The 23,054-nt window shown below is 40.9% G+C and overlaps 1 protein-coding gene across 2 annotated transcripts; it reads right to left on the bottom strand.

The window, feature by feature from the left end:
• Positions 1-264: 264 nt before the first annotated feature.
• On the bottom strand, positions 265-13,496 carry ZNF483 (zinc finger protein 483). 2 transcript variants are annotated; one of them, XM_081102929.1, is made up of 6 exons: positions 13,425-13,496; positions 11,196-11,680; positions 9,189-9,271; positions 8,530-8,656; positions 8,051-8,143; positions 265-4,430 (listed from the first exon to the last, which is right to left on the bottom strand). In XM_081102929.1, the coding sequence occupies exons 2-6, from the start codon at positions 11,581-11,583 to the stop codon at positions 2,863-2,865; spliced, it is 2,259 nt and encodes a 752-aa protein (XP_080959055.1). In that variant the 5' UTR covers positions 11,584-11,680; positions 13,425-13,496; the 3' UTR covers positions 265-2,862. The 2 variants fall into 2 exon arrangements, with proteins under 2 accessions (XP_080959055.1, XP_080959056.1); XM_081102930.1 differs by lacking the exon at positions 13,425-13,496 and adding an exon at positions 13,357-13,398.
• Between the last annotated feature and the right edge of the window lie 9,558 nt (positions 13,497-23,054).

Raw genomic sequence — 23,054 nt, 5'->3', positions numbered from 1 at the left:
GAAAGGATTAAAAAGGTCTTTTTCACATTCTGTATTTTGACCACATTAAAAACAATTCTAAAATAAGTTAAGAAAGGAAACTCATTGACAGGAGAAGCCTCGTCTTGTGGTGTGACTTTAAAGAAATGCCTTCAATAGAAAGCCATTAAAACCTTTTTTAAAGCAAGGTCGTCATTTTAAAGTAAACATCCTGAACAAGCCTCTTCTCAAGAACTTTACACATTTAATTCTTTCTGTAAGTTACTTTTTTTTTTTTTTACAGAAAAACAAGCTAGGGTTTAGATAAACAAACTAGGTTTTATATCACTAAAAGAAAAACTAACAAGGGTTTATATCTTTTCAGAGAAAAACCAGGGTTTTTATCTTTAAAAACACACACAAATAAACCAAAAAAACAACAACAACCCTAAACCAGGTAAATGATTCTCATAAGCCATAGTCCTTTAGGGCTAAATGTCTCTGGTTGGTCTCTTTAGCAATAAGTATGCAGATCAATTTATCACACAGCAGTATTTGAACTACAAGCTTTGGGGGAGGGCACAAGGAAGAAACCAAACATTATCCAGAGGTAGCAATGCACACCTAAACCCACTAAATCACAGCAAATACTGCTGCATCTCAGATGAGCATGTGGATCTCTTTGCTTTGATAAGTTGAAAGGTTTTTGCTTTAGCTCTGTTTTTATACACACTGCCTCCAATTTCAACTTTAGCAGCTCTGCACCACTGCTGAGTCAGTGGGGCTCCTCTAGAACCTCATGACCTGAGACCCAAATCTAACCGACTTAGGGTTTTTATTTCCCTGTTAACCCATTGTACGCCACAAGCATCTGTAGACACAAGTGGTGGACCTTCCCCTACACGCCACCTGTGTCTATAAAAAAAAAAATGTTTTCCCTAAGTGGCAGCCCTGACCAACTTTAAAATAATTTTTTGTGAGAATTTTCAGCTGAAAATATTCAAGAACACCCGAATTGTGAGTAACATATTTATTTTTATAATATTCATTGCAAATTTATTCTTTAAATTAAATTTAAAACGTGGCATGTGGGGATGGTTTCCGTTTTGGACACATGGTAGTTAACTGGCTACGTTAGGAACTATTATTCAGACTCCACCAATGAAATTAGTAAGGAATAATCCACTAATATCTGTATTCTTCATTCCTTTCAGGTCTAATTTCACAACAGAAAACTTAAGTGAAAATTTGTTATAATTTCTACATTCCTTTTCTCAATTTTATTTACTATCAATGGAGTCTCTTTTGATGATAGAATATGTATTCTCCAAATGGTAGGGAATCAGAATATCAAATTCCTACTGTGGGCAAGTCAGGTTGCGTGACTGAGAGAACTTGGCAAGTAGAAGAATAGATTCGCTACCTAAAGGTGGACGCGGCTGGCCCAAACAACCTTTCTTATGAAATAAGGCCTTAGTGTTGTCATCCCTTACATTCTTCAAGACTAGCCTTTTTTAAGTATGAAATTTCCTATTTTAAACAATGATGGCAACTAATCACACACACACACACACACACACACACACACACGCTTACCATGCAGACCAACTATGACATCTCAAGGGCCCAACTTTAGCTTGTGACCTTTGCCATACAGAATATTTATACTCTACTGACAGGAAGCTGTACTTAGTACAGGCAAAAATTAAAAAAATAAAACTATTTTGCAAAAGGCAACCCGTTCAGAATAGCTGTTTCCAGCACCCGTTTCCTCTCACCCTCACCACCCCCAATCTATTTTCCTAAGATTGTAACTCTCATGTCTGAGATGGCTCAGGTGCCTGTCCCTAGACCCCAATCCTCTCAGCCAATGCTCAAAGGAAAAACAAGTTAGGTGTTTTGTTCAATTAAAACATTCCCTGAAGGCAATCTTGTTTCAGCTTCACTGACTTGTTCCTGTTTACAGTGTTCTAGCATCAAGTATTCAAGGCATCCCGTATTCAAAAAGGGTACTATATTCTCACTGCCAGAAGTTTAGTATCCTAAATCATTTTCTACGACAGAAACTTGAAAATTCCAATGAATCAAAAATATTTAACTTATGCCCTAGCTGGTCTGGCTCAGTGGATAGAGTGTTGGTCTGCGGACCAAAGGGTTCTGGGTTCGATTCCCATCAAGAGCACGTACTTAGGTTGCAGGCTCCTCCACAGCCTGAGCCCTGGTCAGGGCACATGCAGGAGGCAACCAGTCGATGTGTTTCTCTCACATGGATGTTTCTCTCTGTTTTTCCCTCTCTCTTCCACTCTCCCTAAAAATCAATGGAAAAATATCCTCGGGTGAGGATTAACAAAATAAATAAATAAATAATTTTAACTTATGTCTACAGCTTCAGAAAATATAAGGTACAAAAAACAACAACCCCAACTTAGAAATTATTAGTTCCAACCCTTCATTCTATCAGTTCAAAAACAAATTCAGAAAGGTTATATAGTAGATTGGTTGGAAACTGGGACAGAACCCAGGTTATCTGACTCCAACCAAGTTTTCTATTACACTACATGGGAGTGGAGGGGGAAAGTAGAAGAGAGGGAAATCTTCTGAAATGGTTAAAAAGGTAGGTTCTGGGTACCCCCTCCCCTGCTATTTAAATTCATATTTGACCTTTTACAATAATTTCACATCTCGTACTATTTTCACTTTCCACATGACTTTTCCAGCCCTAACTACTATCTCCCAAAAATTAACATTCTTACAAAGAAGGATGAATGGGGGAAAGTCTATTTTTCCTAGCTGCCAACCCATCAAAGTTGCAGCTACTAATCAATGTGGTGGCAATTTATATCCAGGTTTCTAATAAGGAACAGTTTTGATTAACTTTCCTCCCACCTTGCTATAGTTCAAGAATTACTCTCCAGAGTGAAATCCCCGATGTCTGATGAGGCCTGAATTACTTTTGAATGTCTTCTTACATTCCTTACATTCATATTCTTTCCTTCCAGTATGAATTTTTAGGTGCTCTACAAGGATTGAGCTTCTACTAAAGGTTGCTCCACAATAGTCACATTCATAGGGTTTCTCTCCAGTATGAGTTCGATAATGTTCATTAAGAGATGAGCTCTGACTGAAGGATTTTCCACATTCTTTACATTTATAAGGTTTCACACCAGTATGAATTCGCTGATGACGACTAAGGAGAGAATGGGTAGGGAAGGCTTTCTCACACTGACTACATTTGTAGGGTTTTTCTCCTGAATGAAGTCGCTGATGATAAATTACAGATGTAAAATGGCTGAAAGTCATTCCACAATCATTACACAGGTATGGTTTTTCTCCAGTATGAATTCTCTGATGTCGGGTAAGGCAAGAATTCTGTCTAAAGGCTTTTCCACATTCAGTACATTTATAGGGTTTCTCTCCAGTATGAATTCTCTGATGCTTGGAAAGGGATGAGCTATGACTAAAGGATTTGCCACAGTCATTACATGTATAGGGTTTTTCTCCAGTATGAATTCGCTGATGTTGAATAAGAGATGAATTGTCACTAAAGGGTCTCCCACATTCTTTACATTTATAGGGTTTTTCTCCAGTATGAATTCGCTGATGTTTAATGAGGTGGGCAGTTAGGGTGAAACCTTTTCCACAATCATCACATTTGAAGGGTTTCTCTCCACTATGAGCTCTACGACGGGGTGTGAAGGATACACTCTTACTGAAAGCTTTCCCACAATCATAGCACATAGAGGGTTTTCCACCAAGGTAAAGTTTCTGCTGTTTGCTCAGTGTGGTACTATAATCAAAGGATTTTCCACATCTGCTACATTTAGGGGATTTTTCTCCAGTCTCTGTTCCCTCATCTTTATTCGAGGTTGTATCCTGGTATTTACTTTTCCGACATTTCTCACATATAGGGGTTTTTCTTCTCTTAACAAGGGATAAGCTTTGAGTGAAGTCTATCCCACAGTTACTGCACTTCTGGGGCTTGGTACCCATATAAATTTTCGGATGTTTCTGATGTTTAGTAAGAGATGAAGAGTGACTTAAGATTTTCCTGCCTTCCTTACGTTTCCGTGGCTTCTCTCCAGTGTGCTCTTTGCGGTTCATAACAAGGTCTGAATGAAAACTAAAGCGTTTCTTGCATTCATTATACTTCCGAGATTTCTTCCGTAAGTAGACTCTCAGATGCTTAACTAAATCCGAAGTTTCCTTGGCATTACTTGCAGAGGGGCCCTTTTCTGAGTCAAATTCCTCACCCTGACTGCCTCTCCCATGAGTTTTCTTTTGTGTGCCTGCTACTTGCGAACATTCCTTATTGCTACGGCCCTTCTCTAATCTGCCACGTTTGGAGGATTCTCCCATTAAGCCATAATCACCACACATTACGTACCTATCTATTGTTTTTTCTAAAGTCGATTCGTCCATAAGAACATCTTGATTTTGAACAGATTCCTCCAATTCACCTCTAGGTTCACACTCTAAAAGAAATAACACAGAATATTTCCTGTTTGCAATAAAGGAAGGTGCTGTATTTGGGACTAAAATAGGAATAGGGGCAGTAATGACTATGAGGATTATGACTTGGACAATTCTCAAATACACTCTATAAAACAAGGAAGGGAAAGTGATATAAAGAACATAGGTAAACATAGGGGTTAGGAAAAATATTGAGGAAGATGAAAAGTTTGTGCTTTATCGTTAGAAATGCAAGTTTTAACCTCCATTTCAAATTTTGAAAACAGGCTCAAACTTATTCTTCCTGTACCCAATATTCCTTTTTCAAACAATAATAATATTAGTGCAAACATTTATTGAATACTTACCAAATGCCAGGTCAAATATCAAACACTTTACTTGTATTTCACTTAATCTTCACAACAGCTCTGTGAAATAAACCCTATTATTATCTCTGTCTTGTGAATGTGACAAGTAGGTACATAGACTATAAGTAGCTTGCCCAAGGCCACATGTATTATAAGTGGCAGTGCCAGATTTTTAACCTAGTCTGACACTAAAGCCCAGGCTTTTGATCCCTATACTATGTTATTTCTTCTCAAAGCAGTCAAATAGTACTAAGTTTATAGGTATGCTATGCAATAACACCTATGCTAGACTTTCAAAGGTAACCACAATCTGGCCCTATCAACCTATGGATCCTTTAATCAGGCATCCATTTACTGTCCCTAATATACTACAGCATTTTCAATCCTATTCTTTTATTTTTTAAAAGAAATTTTACTGATTTTTAAAGAGAGAGGAAAGAAGAAGAAGAGAAAGAGAGAGAGAAACATCGATGTGAGAGGGAAACAATGATCAGCTGCCTCCTGCACACTCCCTACCAGGGATGGAGCCACAACACAGGCATGTATCCTGATCGGAAATTGAACAGGTAACCTTTTATGCATGGGATGATGCCCAGCCAACTGAACCACACCAGCTAGGGCTCAATTCTATTCTTTTAGTGTTAACATTTCACACTACTTAGAATGTAATTCCACGGTACCTTCACTCTCACAAATAGATAAATTTGACAGGGTCTAGGGTTCAAGTCGCACAATCTCCACAGGGCCTTTTCTAGTACTATACTCTTTATATCCTTCTCCAAACTTTGAATTCATTTATTAACCATATCATCATCCTGACTCTTAATTATGAGATTACACTGTCACTTTTATAAAATTGTAAACAGAAAACTATAAAACACAAAATTCTACTACCCCAAAATTAACTATTATTAATAACTCTGTGTATTTTCTTCTAGAAATTGCTCTATATTTTAGATAGAAAAATATGCATAATATGTAGGCTTACTTTTCTTATTCAAAATTCTTTCCCATCTCATTGGTCAGTCTTCATAAAAATAATTTTAATCAGTTACATAACAACTAATTCTATATTATATTTATGTGTTAATATAACATATATTAGCTTATTAACTTTGAATGTTTATCAAACGATTAATATTTCCTCAAAAGAGGAATCATAAAAATAGAATTATTGAACTAAAGGGTAGAAAAGTTATACTATCACATGAAGTATGACGAGCAGAAGTACCTCAGTACTCATCTCCAGTCAAATGATCTTTCTTTAAATCTTTGTGAATGATTTATAAAAAATAGTATTGCTGCTTTAAATGTGTATTTCATCATTGCTCAGCTGGTTGGGCACTGTACTGTGCAGAGGGGTTAAAGGTTTATTCCCAGTCAGGTCACATGCCCAGGTTGATGGCTTGATCTTAGGTAGGGGGTGTGCAGGAGGCAGCCAATTGATGTTTTGCTCTCACATTGATGTTTCTCTCTTTCTCTCTCCCTTCCTCTCTTTCCAAAAATCAATTTTAAAAAATCTTAAAAAGAAAAATATGCATACTTCATTCTTGACCAGTGACTTAGAGCATTATTTTCATGTCTATAGCTATTTAAACTTTAATTTTCTCGGTTATTTTTAATTTTATCAGCTATCTGCTCAAATTCTTTGCTCATGTTTCCAATAGACTCAGTGTTTCTTAGTGTTTTACATGAGCTTTTAATAAATTATGGCTATTGACTCTGCTTTGCCTGTCAAAAACTTTTTTCCTCCGGTCTGTTATAAAATGACTTTTAGACAAGTTGTACATTTAAATGATGCTTCTTTTATATAAGAGGGAAGGACATATATTTGTACCAATATAGACTTTTACCTGCTAGATTTTTAGAATACAAAACATTTTTAGAATCCATTTTTGGAATTACTCTCCCAAATGCTATTTAAACATAAGGCAATTGCTGTCCTTATGGAAACAGCCAATAGGTTGTCTAAAATGAATGGTTAAGAAGATGGAATAGCACAAAGTGAGTCTTTTTTTTTCTTTAACATAAACTAAGGTATTGATATATAAGTAATTATTTTTTAAGTGTAAAATAGGATTATACTATACATGATGTCCTCTGGATAAATTCACATTGATCCTTCAAGATTCAATTCAGCCCTAACTGGTTTGACTCAGTGGATAGAGCGTCGGCCTGCGGACTGAAGGGTCCCAGGTTCGATTCCAGTCAAGGGCATGTACCTTGGTTGCGGGCACATCCCCAGTAGGGGGTATGCAGGAGGCAACTGATCGATGTTTCTCTCTCATCGATGTTTCTAACTCTCTGTTCCTCTCCCTTCCTCTCCGTAAAAAATCAATAAAATATATATTTTTTAAAAAGATTCAATTCAGCCGAAACCAGTTTGGCTCAGTGGATAGAGCGTCGGCCTGCGGACTGAAGGGTCCCGGGTTCGATTCCGGTCAGGGGCATGTACCTGGGTTGCGAGCACATCCCCAGTGGGAGATGTGCAGGAGGCAGCTGATCGATGTTTCTCTCTCATCGATGTTTCTAGCTCTCTATCTCTCTCCCTTCCTCTCTGTAAAAAATCAATAAAATATTAAAAAAAAAAGATTCAATTCAAATGTTAATTAAGCTGTTGCTCCTAATAGTTTTCCACTGTTCCTTATACTTGCCATTATAGCATAAATCCCATTACGAAGTTTTTGTTTTGCCATCTGTATCTATCGTGTCCATAAAAATGCCCTTTTCAGGTCTTTTCTGTGGCACTTAACTGGCAGCTAACAACAGCTGCTGCTGCTCTATGAATCCACCACGGCATTCATGCCTCGGCCACTTTCCCACAGCTGGTCACAGTCAATGACAAGTAGAGCAGGGATACTCAGGCCCATTTCTGTGAGACACAGGACTCTGAGAGGAGACTTGCCAGAACTTCCTTAAACTGCATTTTTGTCTCAGACTCTTCCTACCCACCCTTCCTTCCCTCTCCTTTCCAGGCGTTATACCTACATCACACTCTGACCTCACTCCCAGCCTCTTCCAGAGCCTACCCCGTTTTTCACTGCAATTTTTCCTAATAAGTCTCTGGCAAAGCTAATCATGTCTTGGCATCTACTTCTCAGAGAACCCAAACTAACAATCTGTTAAAATGAACATTCCAGGAAGACAACGTGTATATTCTAATCGTCATTCTATTTTAATTTAGCAAGATGGCCCACCCAACATTTCAAAAGGTCTTCCCAAATGACTTGGCAAGCAACTGGTTTAATTTCCTTGTCTACTTTTCACCAACTCACCTGGTATGGAGCCTTCTGAGACTTCTTTTTCCAGAAGCCCTGGTTCAACCCACGGTAGCTGGGAAATCACATCTAATTTGGTAACTGGAAAGCCTGCTCATAGAGAAAAAAAACAAAACACGAAAAATGTCTGTTTTCCACAGAACAAAGTCAGTCAGCATCCACACACAGAGTCTGGTTCTCCAAGGAAGAGAAGATACTGTCAAATACAGACAGCAATACTGAAATTTGAAGAGAACATGGGGGAGGTTTGGTCTTGATGAGGGCAAAATGATTCTCAACATTTCCAATTCAATGAAGCAAAGACTCTTTTTTGGAGAAAACTCAGCGGAAAAGTACATTTTCAGGACCTATTTTTAGGGTTAATCATATCATTCCTGCATGCCCAGCCAAAACAGTAGCAATTGTCTTTTTTCAAAAATAGTGGCCAAAAAGATACCCAGGGTTGATGCTAAATCATAAAGAGAAGGTGTCTTTACCCAGAAATTCTAGGTGCCTACAGTTCTCCAGTAGCACTTCCTTATATATCTCCTTTTGAAAAGGTTCCAGCTTCCTCCACTCTCCTCTGGAAAAATTCACAGCTATATCCTTGAATGTCATGGGTTCCTAGAACACCAAACACAGTCTTTTTGCATTGGATTATTCCTAAAGAGATCCTAAGATTTCAGAAAATATAAACTATTAGTTTTGGTAGTATTTAAATTTCTAAGGATTCCAAAGCAAGCTATCAATACTTACCTATTTCTTTCTTATCGTACTACACTGGCTAAAATATTCAGAAAATACTCATTAATAGCAGTAAGCTTAAAACATTCTTATCTTTTTTGTGGGCATTGTAAGAGCTGCTTTTGATTTTCCAGCTGGGGATGTTTTTTATCATGTTAGGAAATATATTTGTATTTTCACCTGGCTAACTGTATCAGGAATAACTGTTAAATTTTAGCCAATATTTGTTTTTATTAGAGTCAACCTTGTGACAAATTCTCCAGACTGAAAAAAAAAAAAAGAATGTGAAGAATAACTTTGAAGAATGACAACAGGAGACTGTCTTACTTACTCTATCTAGTATTTTTATACCACTCAGTAGGAGGTCAGTAAGTATTCACTTAAGAATGAAAACCAGTGAAAGGAAACTTACCCCGGACTCAGTACTTGGAAGGACAGAAACCGTTGTATCTTCTTCAGGGTTCTCCTCTTGGGAAATAACAGAATCTTGAGAAACTGGAAGGGAAGAAAAAAATACAGTCCAGGCTTTCAAATGAATTCCTCAGACTAGAAATTCCTATATATGTCTCTGGAGAAAAAGGTCATAAGAAACAGAAAAAGTTTTCTCCTACTCTTTAAAACAGAAAAGAGAGCCACAGATATAGATTCCCATTAAAACCCAAGCTTACCCCCTTAGCCTGTAAAATGTCCTTTCAATTCCTAAGATCACAAAAAACTGATTTCATTTATTCTATACACCCACAGTTTAATGTATTGTTTGCATAATTTAAAATATTTACAAGATGCATTAAGGTAAAACCACATATTATGTATTAACTTGTTTTCTTCATAGTCCTTCCCTTGCACAAGAGTCACTCATTAAATGAAAGCACCAAGCTGGTCTCAAGAACTGACTCCAGCTCTGAAATCACCATCAGATTCCTGCAGACAGAATCAGGAATTTGAACCTATGAACTGAATGTGTTAAATACCCCAAGATGTAGCCCTAGTTTGGCTCCGTAGAGAGAGTGTCAGCCTGTGGACTGAAGTGTCCCGGGTTCTATTACAGCCAAGGGAATATGCCCAGGGCTGTGGGCTCGCTTCCCAGTAGGGGGTGTGCAGGAGGCAGCTGATCTATGATTCTCTCTCATCATTGATGTTTCTAGCTCTCTCCCTCTCCTTTCTTCTCTGAAATCAATAAAAATAATAAATACCCCCGAGATATTAACAGCTTCTAATAAGGGCAAAGTGGCTTTTCTTTTAAATCATATTTTACTTTCTTATGAAAAGTATTTTAGGCAGTTTATTGATTAGATAATCAATGGAAGTTAGGAATCAGAATTATGCAATCGAAGAGAAAAAAAGGGATTGTTATAAGGAAACTGCTCATTCATGAACTGAATGCTAGAGCAATCAATTCATGAACTTCTTGATTGCAGGGGCTCCACACAGAGGCCCCAGTTTTGTGGAAGCACCGGCTGCAGTGACAGACAAGTCGGAGAGGAGTCAGGAAGCCCAAATTTTGGATACACCAATGAGCTGTGTGACCACAAATTAAGTCTGTGGAGATAAACACCCATCTATCTCAGAACTCCTGGTAGAATACAAACTGTCACCCATATGTACTGAGAGCCTTATGGTAAATAATATACATAAATATTTGGAATATTTGTAGCATAGAGAGGGATTTTATACAAGTTGAACCACATGCTCTCAAAAGGGCTAGCCACCCTAGAAGTCTTTTCATCAATATTTTACAATGATGTAATCATGTTGTAATTCGTAGTGTACATTGTATACACTAGTATATAATGTGTAATAATGTGATTATGAAAATGTCAGCTGTTCCCAAAGGCTATGGAATTGTACTATCCAACAGGGTAGTTGCTGGCCACATATGGCTATTTAAGTTTAAATTTAATTAAAAACTCAATTCCTTATTTGCACCAGCTTGAAGTGCAAAAACAGTGCAGAACACACGTCCATCATCACAGATACTGGACAGCACCATTCTAGGAACGTGCTGCTGCACACACTGGAGTTAGAAGTTAAGGCCTGGCTGGCTGTTATGGTTGTGGCTCCAAACATTTCCAGGTAAAGTTTTTCTCTCCTGCGTTCTAAAGTCCCCCCTTGCTCAAGGGAAAGAACTTACTGTTTCTTGAGCATCCACCATGTACTATACTTGCCCTATTTATTCCTCACAACACTATAGATAAGATGGTATCCCCTTGTTACAGCTAAAAGAATTTAAAGTTCTGAGAGGTTATGTAGCTTCCCCAAGATCACACAGTAAAAGACAGGGAATTCAAACCCAATCCCACCTCCAAACTTAGTCTTATATTAGCCTCCTCTTTAGCAATATATTGCTATCTTTTGGGGAGTTCACTCTCATAAGCTAAGGAGATCTTTCCCACTTCCTCCCTCCATCTATAAATCTCACCTTCCTTTCCTTCAAGTGTTCGGGTCAAATCCTCTATTAAGGTCACCACTTTCTCACTATTCTCAGGACGTTGTGATTTTACCCAAATCCTGATCTCCCCGGGCAAAATGGACAGGAATTGCTCAAACACCAAAAGCTCTAAAATCTGTTCTTTCGTGTGGATGTCTGGCCTCAGCCACTGAAGGCAGAGCTCCCAGAGCCGATTCAGGGCTTTTCTGGGTCCAGCCTCTTCTGAGTAACAAAACCACCGGAACCTCTGTCTGAGAGACTCGGGGTCAGGAGTGTTTCCTCCCAGGATAGCGTCTTCCTCCCCAGGTGTATCCATTCTCAGGTCCTTGTTTTGTTCATCTGAAGCCAGAGTGTGAGGCTCTGAGGAGACGGCCGTCATCTTGTTCACGGGTATTACTGCTTGCCGTCTGTGTCACCAGCAGGAACTCAGTCCCCTTAGACTCCAATTGGATATCAGTACAGTCCACCAACAGGCACTACAAATAGCAAATATCAAGGGTTCAGTTTATGGTCTTGTAGGAACTGTCAAGAAATATAAAATATTAAATAAGTGAAACGAATCATTAATCCTAAAAACATTGTTCTTGGTTTGGTTCATAGATACAGATATATAGATATAGTTATACAGATATATATTCTCAGAGGCCTAAGACAGCCTTGCCCAGCTACTATATAAAAAGCATAATTTTCTTTGTAGATGAAAAGCCGAGGAGTTACTTAAGGGTAATTAAAGGTCCCCTCGAGAAAAACAGTTTCTACAGACTCAATACTCCTCATAAGCAAAAGTGATCAGAAAAGGCTCAGGGCTACAGGAAGAAACAGTCGCAAACCTATTCATCAACTCCCGCCCTCTCTCAGGGAATGGCCACACATTTCCACCAGTTGCTCAACTCAGAAGCCTGATTTCATACTTGCCTATTAAATTTCTCACATAATCAATATCCCAATTCTGGCAGCTTTAATTCCTAAGAACCTCACCATTCTATCCTACTGAAACTACCTAAGGAGAGGCTTCTCCAATCCAGTATCACACTGTAGCCTAAGCAAAATAAGATCCCTCCTCAACTGTCTCCAGATAAAATAGAAACGCAGAGGTCAGGCATGATGATCTAGAGACCCTGTCCGCATGACCTCGCCTCTTGAGCTCTACCTAGTGCCCTTGATGGACACTGCAAGAAAGAAAAAAAAAAAGTATCTCCTCCCATCAAAAAAAAAAAAAAAAGCATCTCCCATTCCCTTCTATCCTTTGCACTAGCGCCATTCCTTCTCCTTGGAATGCTCTCTTCTTTCCCTCTGCAAGCAAAGGTTTTCCATTCTTTAAAACTGTCACCTTTCTATCCTTTCATCTGTCCCCTCTGGGTGAAGCTTTCTCTAAACCACAGGTGCTTTTCTGCAGAGCCTGTCCTGCGCGCCGCATGCATTCTTTTCATTCTACAAAGAACGGATCGTCAATGAGCTGGGAACGGGGCGCTCGGGAGGCAGGCAGGATAGGTCACACAGGGACCCCACCCCCACAGAGCACCCAGCCTGAGATGTGCTACCGCGCAGCCAGTGCCAGAACACCCTCCTCCTACTGCCACTATGGTACCAGCAATTACCCACCTCCGAGCACACAACCCGGCACACGGTAGGTATGACGTCACCTATTCCTCGGCCAAATATTAGGTGCCTACTACGAACCCGGCGCCTTGCTGGGCATCTGGGGGCTCTGCGGCGACTAAGACACTCCTCTAGGTCTCCAGGGAGCTTACAACAGAAGCACCGAGAAAATGTGACGCAGGCAGAAATAAGTTCTCCAATGGGGGTGGTGGTGGGGAGGGGGAACAGGTGGGGGTTTGCCTCATCGGGAGCCTTGGCAACGCTGAAGACATTTTGGTTGGCACGACTGGGGAGGAGGGATGCTACAGGTACCTAGCGGGTAGAGCCAGGGATGCTGCTAAACATCCTGCCATACAAGGGACAGCCGTCCTCCCGCCACGCACACATAACGAGGAATCTGCCCGCTGAAAATGCAAAAGTACCTCAATTGCTAGACCCCGGGAGCAGGGAGGGGATGGGGGAGAGCTCCGTAATTTAGGAGGGTGGCCACCTCCCACCGGAGCTGCGGGATTGGGAGCGCAATATCCCAATATCCCTCGGCACCCACCCCTACCCAAGTGCATCCTCGGAGCCGGCGACCTGGTGGTGGCCCCCAAATGAGGGGCCCTGGGCAAGCACTACCTGCATCAGGACCAGCAGCCAAGACCAGCGCTACCGCAATGAGCTTCCAGAAGCTGGTCCTGCAGTAGCTGCGCGCGCAAGCCGGCGGGGGACCACTGCGCCTGCGCACGGGCGCAGAACTACGATTCCCGGGGTGCGCTCCTCTCGCTGTGCGAAGCCCTGCGCTTTCCATAGGCTCCCACCCGGGCCTGTTGCGCGCGATCATTGGGAAGCGGCCGGTGGGCTCGGCCGCAGAATTATTGCTGCGCCAGAGGCCTAAAGGCCTAGAACATTCTGAGGTTTTCAGATCTATGATGTTCTGTCTCCTTGGTAACCTCAAACCGTGTCGCCCCCCTCCCCTCCCTGTCCATCTCAAATCGAGGCTGGGAAAACCCACCGCAGAAGCGTATTAGTGATGCATTCAATGCAAGCCACGATTCATGCTGCAACTTGAACTAAACAAACATTAATTTTATGACTTTCAACCTGCCGCCATGGTCCAAAACACCATCATGCTTCGCCTGAATTATTGCAATAGCTTCTTGATTTCACTCTTCTTCACAGCACAGCCAAAGAGATGCTTAAAAAGCGCCCCTCCTCTGCCTGAAACCCTGCAAAGGCTTCCCATTTCACTCAGAGTAAAAAAATCACATTTTTACGGAGGCCTATAAGGCCCATGGAATCCGGCCACCCATGACTTCCCTGACATCTTCCCCCACTTCCCTGCTCCAGTCACAATGGCCTCCTCACTCTCCTCTCCCTCCAACCTGCCTGGCACTCCTGGCGGACATGCTCCTCACAGAGGTAGCAGTATGTTTCACACTGCTGATCCTTCCTATCTTCTCTCAGTGACGCTCTCCCACCACTAGCCCTATATTGCAACCCCACCCCTTCTCACTCCGGTTTCCCCTTCTAACAGATCATATACTAGTCATTGTCTTATTTGTTTGCTACTCATTGTCTGTCTTCTTCACTAGAATATCAGTTCTACAAGATAAGGATTTTTTTTATCTGGTTTGTTCCATGGAAGTACAGTCCCCCAAGTCCTAGAACAGTGCCTGACACATAGTAGGTGCTGAATAAATATTTGGTGCCTTTCTGGGACCAAATTACTAGGGGCTGAGGAACTCTAGAGCAGCGGTTCTCAACCTGTGGGTCGCGACCCCTTTGGGGGTCGAACGACCCTTTCACAGGGGTCGCCTAAGACCATTGGAAAACACATATATAATTACATATTGTTTTTGTGATTAATCACTATGCTTTAACGATGTTCAATTTGTAACAATGAAAATACATCCTGCATATCAGATATTTACATGACGATTCATAACAGTAGCAAAATTACAGTTAGGAAGTAGCAACGAAAATAATTTTATGGTTGGGCGTCACCACAACATGAGGAACTGTATTAAAGGGTCGAGGCATTAGGAAGGTTGAGAACCACTGCTCTAGAGGATTATTTGGAGGGTCCTAATAACTAGATGGCTTTTGGAGGGGTGGAATGAGGAGAAAAAGATTGAAGGAGCAGGATGGGACAGACCAAGCTCAACTGAAGCCGCTGGGTTTGTCTCAAGCTGCGGAGACAGGGCTGCCTCAGTCAAGAAGCAGCTACACCAGTCCCAGGTCTGAATGCATATTCTTCTCCACCTACCTCTGCTTGGGTGGCTGAAAATGGAGAGACATCAGCGAGTAGCTGGGGAAAGTAGAGGAACATGAAATGAAATCGGCTCATTAGTTTAACTGGGCAGGTCAGAGAAACGGTCGTGGTTCTCAAACTTCAGTGTACCTTACAATTACATGGTATTCTTCATTTGAATACAAATTTTGAGACCCTCCTCCCATACAACCTGTTGCAGGTGATCCTTGACTACACTTTGAGACACACTGCATTAGTTGAAATATTCTGTAATTAAATGATGTGCTACATATGAATAAATTACCAGGAAAGAATGAACCCTTCTTGGAACTGGTGGCCAAACTGTACAGTTTTATTCAAAGCAACCATCATGGTAAAGAGTGGTGGATTGTGCATCAGTAAGGAAAGAGCAAACGACAAAACAAATTAATAAGCTGGTGGGATCTCTAACCAGGATAAATAGACTTAGGAATACTTTAAGCAAATAAATGGGCTTCTTGCTTGTTTGTTGTTGGGTTTTGTTTTTTGTTTTTTTTGGGTTTTTATAGCGGTTTTGGCTGGCTTCCGTACGGAAAATAGATGGGAAAGAGGTAAGGCTGGAGACAAAGTTGATGCACTATGTGGCAAATTATATTTTGTAAAGATGGCTGCACCGATATATCCATATCCCATCTGGATATATATTCTTACAATGTGATGTTAAAGTCCTTCCATTGAGAGGAGGTGTCGATGTTTCCTCCCGCTTGATCCTGGGCTGACCTCTGGAACTACCTGAGCCAATAGAATGCAATAGAAGTGACACTGCCTGGCTTCTAAGATTGGGGACATTCATGTAACTAGCATCCAGCATCCCAGAAGCCCCACTTGCTCTTTACTCTCTTTCAGTCACCTCCCGAGGGTGACTGAAACAGAACAGAATGGTTTTGTTTTCATACCCTAGAACCTGATTCTAGAGTCTACATAACGCGAATCATATATCTCCTCTTTGTATATAGCTTCTTTCATTCACATTATATCTGTGAGATTTATCAGTATTGTGGCATGTGGTTATAAATCAATGAAAATCATTTTTGTTTTCATTGCTACACAGTATTCCCCTGTGGCCTGTTATTTCTATTAAAATTTCTCTTATTCACAATTCCTTGCCCAGCATCTGTTTGTTCCCCTATACACAGGTGGGGAGGAAGTGTGTGTATGTGTTTGTGTGTGTGTGTGTGTGTGTGTGTGTGTGTGTGTGTGTGTGAGAAGGGACCAATCTGTCTAGTTTTCCTGCCTTTCTTCAAGAATCACCCACTTTAGCCCTAACTGGTTTGGCTCAGTGGATAGAGCGTCAGCCTGCAGACTGAAGGGTCCCAGGTTCGATTCCGGTCAAGGGCATGTACCTTGGTTGTGTGCACATCTCCAGCGGGAGGTGTGCAGGAGGCAGCTGATCGATGTTTCTCTCTCATCGATGTTTCTAACTCTCTATCCCTTTCCCTTCCTGTCTGTAAAAAATCAATAATATATATATTTTTTAAAAAAGAAGGGCCACCCACTTTAAAACAAACTGAAGAGCCAAGGTCCTGCCTGCTTCTCCTCACCCATGTTGTACAGAAATGACACGCAGGGCAGGGAAGGGTCCTGCCCAAGGTCACTCGGCTGGTAAATTGGCAGCGAACTAGCTTTGAGGAGAAGCCTTCTAGGAGGGGGAAGCACATCTTCCCCCATAGTTGGAGGGAGGAGGACAGCCTAGGAGTTCAGGAGAGGAGTTTTAAAAATTGTTGTTTAAATGCCAAACTCTATCCAAAAGAAATATTAGATGAAAGAGGAGTTTTCCTGACTGAAGCCCTGTGTTTCCCACCAGGCAGCCTTGGAGATGTCTCCTTAGGACCCTGAAGGCTTCTGAACTCCTACAGTTTGAGTTGCCTCAAGGACACCAAGTCCCCACCTCCTAGTGCCTCTGGCCCTGGCTCAGCTGAGACCACCAAGTATATAATGAGGGGGTAGGGATGGGCAAAAATGGGTGAAGGTGGTCAAAAGGTGCAAACTCCCATTTATGAGATACTAGAGACCCAGTGCATGAAATTTGTGTGGGTGGAAGGGGTGTCCCTCAGCCCAGCCTGCACCCTCTCCAATCCAGTACTCCTCGGAGGATGTCCGATTGCCAGGATCGGGCCTAAACTGGCAGTCGGTCATCCCTCTCACAATCCAGGACCTCTGGCTTCTAACCACTCACCTGCCTGCCTGCCTGATCGCCCCTAACTGCCCCTGCTTGCCGGCCTGGGCGCCCCCTAACTGCCCCCCCCCCCCCCCCGCTGGCCTGGTCACCCCCTAACTCCTCCCTGCCGGCCTGATTGCCCCTAACCGCCTCTGCCATGGCCCCTGCCACCGTGACTTTGTCTGGAAGTAAGATATCTGGAAGATGTCTGGTAAACCCAGTCTAATTAGCGTATTACCCTTTTATTAGTATAGATTACTATAATCTATAACCTGGGGATGTAATGGACAGCATGGTGATTATAGTTAGTACTGGATTATATGAAAGTTACTAATGTTACTGGAAAGGAGACCTGGCCCTTAGCGGGTCTGCCTAGGGCCAGCTGGTAGTGTGTGGGTTCTTGACTTCATGCAGGGAATATTTCACAACACAAGTGCAGGTGAATTTTAGAGGATGTTTTTAAAGCTGAGACAGTAAAACAAGAAAGGGCTGGGGAAATGACCCTGGCTGGTCTGCTTTGGCTCACTGAGCCAGAGAAAAGGGGCCTTGGGGATAGGTTCAGGGGGTTTGTCTGGGGCGAACTGCCGCTGCCCATTGCTGCCCTGGCTGCAAGCCTAGTTGGCAAATGGCACTAATTGAATTTCTGCCATCTGTCTCCCTGAGTAGGGCGATTTAAGCTATTACCTGTTGGATGGGGAGAAGTGCAAATCAGTTACTCTGAAATGTCCCCGGTTTAGGGAAGATAGGATTCACGAGGTGGCTGCAAACTGCTTGGCATTTAGAATTTCTAGATGGCTGCAAACTGCTGTTTAACTATCTCTCTTAATTTCTGTATTCTGCTTGTCCTGGCTTACATCACAAGAAAAATCAAATTGTTAACTATGTGGTGATGGATATTAATTAAACTTATTGTAACTATTCTGCAACACACACATATATAGTATACCTAAAACTTACACAATAGTATACATCAATTATGTTTCCATGAAAAAACATATATATATATACCTCACTGGTAAACTTTGAGAGTAACACTTGAGCTTTATCAGGATAAAGTGAGAAGCCAGAATGCAAAGGATTAAAGACTGTTTACCGTAAGATTCCTTAAAGAAAATAGACTAAGGCAAGGTAAGAGGGGAAGTGACAGAACAGAGCCATTTTAAGGAGAATGAACATTTGCTATTTAGACTAGTGGGATGGGGTTGCTATTGTCTTATTGTTTGTCTTATTGTCCAACTTTCCCTTCCCCCCATTTCTATTAATAGTCCCAACTCCCCACTGCAAGGTGGACAAGTGATCCAAAGTAAATCAATCAACTCTTCAGTCCCGGGATTTTAATCTTGACATTGCCAAAGAAATCAAACCTGGTTTTGTGTTTGGATCAGAGATATCAGAGGTGACTTTAATTTCTACAGCTCACTGAGAGTCATTCCAAATACTCTTGATCTTACAAAAGGAACTGGGGGGTGGGGGGCGGAGAACAAACTTTCCTCTACCCTCAAGGTTCTTCTGGCTGGGCTAATAATCATACAGATGTGAGGCAGATTAGCAAGAGAAAAGAACCAAATTTAATACCCGTACGCATGGGAACCTCACATACAAGAGCGACTCAGAGATTCTTCATGAGAAGAGGCTCAGAGACAGAAAGGGAACACGGGTACATAAGACACCGTGAGCTAGGGATGACGTGAGGTGGTTTGGGGGTTTTAAAAGGTCATTGTAATGCAGGGTGATAAGAAGAGCAGACCTTTAGTCAATAGAAATTTGCCTTGCCCTATACATAGATCAAAAGAAGGTACCTCTCATAATCTCTTATGGACAAGGCCTCTAATTAAAATTCTTCTAGGTAGTTAAGGGGGTGGGGTGAGATGGACACAGAAGCTTCTCTTGAGCCTGCAGCTAAAGTTGCCTTTAGCTCAAAACAATCTGCATACCACAGAGGCACATCTTAGGGTGACTCATTCTGGACCCGCACAGAACCCATACACTATATATTGTGAATTCATTTATTGCATAAATAAGATAATTTAATTACTTAAGACAGGGATCTCTTATTCCTTATTAAAATTAAATAAGCTATAATTTTAATCACAAGAAATAGAACATGCAAATATTTAAGATTTAATCATGACCTTTGCCCCTTAAGAATTCATTGATTCATTGTGCTCCTCTGGTCATCAGAATGTAAAATTTTTCTCATCATCTCTTTTCGTTGTTATTGAGAATGGTAGACCAACAGAGTACTTTGGATTTCCAGAGAATTTGTGTCAGCAAGATGGTTTACCTCTCACCTACCATTTCAACCTATAGTTTCTTTTAATTTTAACCAAGTGTAAATCAAAGTTTGGAGCTTATAATTCTTATTCTACAACATTCAGAAATGAAAGACTCTGTTGTTGCGGAATCATCTGTTGCAATTCCCTGGGGAATCTTTAAGTTCCTGGTGCAGAGTTCTTGGAAGCTGCTCGCTTCCTATCCTTCCAGAAACCTACTTGTTTCATTTTTCTTGTTTCTGTGAACTACTCCAGTACTCTTCTATAAATATTTTTGCACGTACATGAGTTGATTTCTGTGCTAGGAATCAGAGAAACCCTAACTGATACAACTTAGTGATGATCTACAAGAATGAGTAAAAGTGAGGGAGAAAGAAGATAGAATTACAGGCTACTCCCAGGTCTCTGATTTGGTCAACTGGATGTTGGTTCACATACTCTGAGGGATGCAGGAAGTGGATTTGAGAAGGAAGATAAGTTCAGTTGGGGATACATTGAGCTTGAAGCTCATGTAGGACATCTAGGTGGAAATGTCCAAGAGGCTTGACTGGAGAGAGACATTACAGTCATTTGGTAATTGAAGATGAGGGAGTGGGATTGCAAAGCAAGAACAGATAGAGTGAGAAGTGGTGTGAGGCTAAAAAACCCAAAGGACTTAAAGGGGTGGCAGAAAAAGACAAGGCAGTGAAGGTAACTGATAAGCAGAAAAGAGTTAGGAGAAAGTGGCATAAGGAAAACCAAAGGAAAACAGAGAGTTTTGAAAGGGAGGATTTAGTCAATTGTTCAAACAAGACAGAGATGAAAAAGTGTTTACCAGAGTTTGCAGTTGGTTGTTCCTCACCCGATTAGTTTCAGGGGAGTCCAGTAGGTTGAGGAAAGAATTAAGGTGCCCCTTAAATATGAGAGTAAAAGAGGACCTGGGTAGTTTTTTTTGTTTGTTTTGTTTTGTTTGTTTGTTTTAATGACAAACTAGGTACAGAATAGGATAAGGAGGAAGAACACTGAAGATGAACTGTTCTGGAGCAAGGGTCCTCTGAGACACATGGACATTTTTTTAGGATACATGGGCATGGATAGTATTTATTATTAAGAGAATCAATCTCTAGATCATTCATATTCTTTCTTCAGATTGCGTTGGCTAAGGACACCTCCTGTTTCACAATGGTCCTCTCTCTTTACGAAGGCAAGCCTGTCTCTCAGCCATCTCCAGTCCAGCTGTGGTTGATCGCCTCCAGAGGAAGTACGCCAGGACAAGGGGACAATTTGATATGTTAAATTAGGTAACAAGGAAGTGAATTTCAATTGGGTATCTTTTTTATTTTTATGCAAAAAAAAACAAACCCTGTCCTTTTCATTAAGGAGATACATTGCCAATAAAATTTTACTTTTTATGTTAATACCTCTCAAAAATTGTAACATAAAAATATGCTAATCATTAGTTGAAGCCTTCAAAGAAGTTGTAATATATTTATGTTGTTTTGATAAATTGTGTATTTTTAATTATGATTACTCAATCATAATAATTTTAAAAGAACCATGAAAATATTTATAAATATTCTAATACGTATACATATATTTTGAAGAAAAGAATAAAGTAAAAGGTAATACTTTCAAGGTTAAAACTATATTGCATTGGTATACAATTATTATGGGGGATGGAAAGATTGCCTCATCCTCTGAAATGTAAGGTGGAGTAATATATTGTACCAGGTCAGCTTTTTGTTTTCTTTCCAGTGATATTTGGGAGTGAAAAATAAAGTGAATAGTGAGGTTCGCCTAAGGTTGGGAATTGATTGGCACTGTCTGTGAGAACCCAAGGAAAGAAGGTGCCAGTAAGAATTCATTGCCGCCCTGGCCAGTTTGGCTCAGTGGATGGAGCATTGGCCTGCAGACTGAAGGGTCCTGGGTTTGATTCTGGCCAAGAGCACATTTCCGGGTTGTGGGCTCGATCTCCAGTGGGGGTCATGCAGGAGGCAGCCTATCAATGATTCTCTCTCATCATTGATGTTTCTATCTCTCTCTCCCTCTTCCTTCCTCTCTGAAATCAATTATATATATAATTTTTAAAAAATTTTTATTATTTTTTTTTAATTCATTGCCATCTTTGGGATTTTGGCTAAAAATGGAGTAAGTGGTATCAGAAGAGGACACACAGACCAGGAAGCAGTCAAATGGTTGATGATCTAAAATGTACTCTAAATCCACAAGAATGAGGGTACAATGGAAGGATTCTATATATTGTGATCAGAGACTGATGTTTCTGAGTCTGATTTTTAGAATGTTTTGAGTCATAATATGATTTTACTAGAGGCCCAGTGCACAGATTGGTGTACTGGTGGTGTCCCTTGGCTTGGCCCATGCGGAATCAGGATCCCAAATTGTGAGAGGAAGGTTCTCAGGTGATGCACCCCAGAATTGGGCTCCCTCCTTTCTGGTTCCTGATGCATCACGGAGAACTGCAGCTTCCAAGTCACCACAGCTGCCAAGTCACCGCAGCTGCCAAGTCACCGCAGCTTGGTAGCTCCTGTGTTGAGTGTCTGCCCCCTGGAGGTCATTGTGCATCATAGCTACAGGTTGGATCATCGCTTAGGCTTTTATATATATATAGATATGCAGTGATATACTCTTTAACCAATAACTGACTGAAAAGAGCAAAGATGAACCATTATTGTTGTGAGCTCTGTTGGTAGACTGGACCCAGTCTCTAACCCTTTCAGCAACCAATATAAATACCATATGAGGCTTATTTATATAGAATTTTGGCTTGTTTGGAACTTTTTGGGAATGGATAATTGAATCATTTGGGATAGCTGGATTTTCTAGATAGAATTGTTTATTATAACCATTTTAGATGAAAAGCTTGGTAAAATATACTTCATACTCCTTTGTTTTCTGATGCTGATATACTAACATAATTTTACTATTTCTTGATGTCACGACTAAAGCCATGGACATCAATTATTCAAGTGAAATAATTTCAGGGCCTATGGGGTGGACAGTGCTTTTTGTACTATATAAATAACCCCAGCATGCGTTGCTTTTTGAATTCGTATAGTTTCTTTTCATAGTTTTCCTGTTTCTTATTTCTTAGGGTGTCTGTTAGCACTTCTGTCATCCAATGGTACCTGCCCAGAAGAGCACTCTTTGATATTCTGCTTCTAATCTCCTTAGACTATGGAAAGATTATTTACCTTATTAGAACTGTGGATACATTAAGTGTGATGAGGGCCTACAAAAGGGGGAAGGGGACTTTTAAGGAGTAAAAGGCACATTTTTAGTTCTTTGATTTTGTGATATCTTATTTTGGTTTCTCAATGGTCTCTTCTCTATCCCCTGTTCATTCCCTCTCTTCCTCTAATGCCTTCTTGTCTGTTTTTGAAAGTTGAAGTAAATTCTAGATAGGAAGGATCTCAAGGCCACTACTCAAAACAAAAGTGTGTATGTAGTAAGAAGATGAAGCTATGCCCAGCTGGTGTGGCTCAGTGGTTGACTATTGACCTATGAACCAGGAGGTCATGGTTTGATTCCCAGTCAGGGCATATCCT

This window comes from Myotis nattereri (genome assembly GCF_964212035.1).
Source record: "Myotis nattereri genome assembly, chromosome: 12".
In the NCBI taxonomy this organism is placed as follows: Eukaryota; Metazoa; Chordata; class Mammalia; order Chiroptera; family Vespertilionidae; genus Myotis; species Myotis nattereri.
This window is presented reverse-complemented; position numbering and strand designations above follow the sequence as displayed.

Bases quoted from the DNA above. Each gene is read 5' to 3' on its own strand.
- ZNF483 (XM_081102929.1), bottom strand. From the start codon at position 11,583: ATGACGGCCGTCTCCTCAGAGCCTCACACTCTGGCTTCAGATGAACAA. The intron at 8,657-9,188 runs GTAAGTTTCCTT...TTGGTGTTCTAG, and splicing joins TTCCAAGTACTGAGTCCGGG to GAACCCATGACATTCAAGGA. The intron at 4,431-8,050 runs GTGAGTTGGTGA...TATTTCTTTTAG, and splicing joins CTCAGAAGGCTCCATACCAG to AGTGTGAACCTAGAGGTGAA.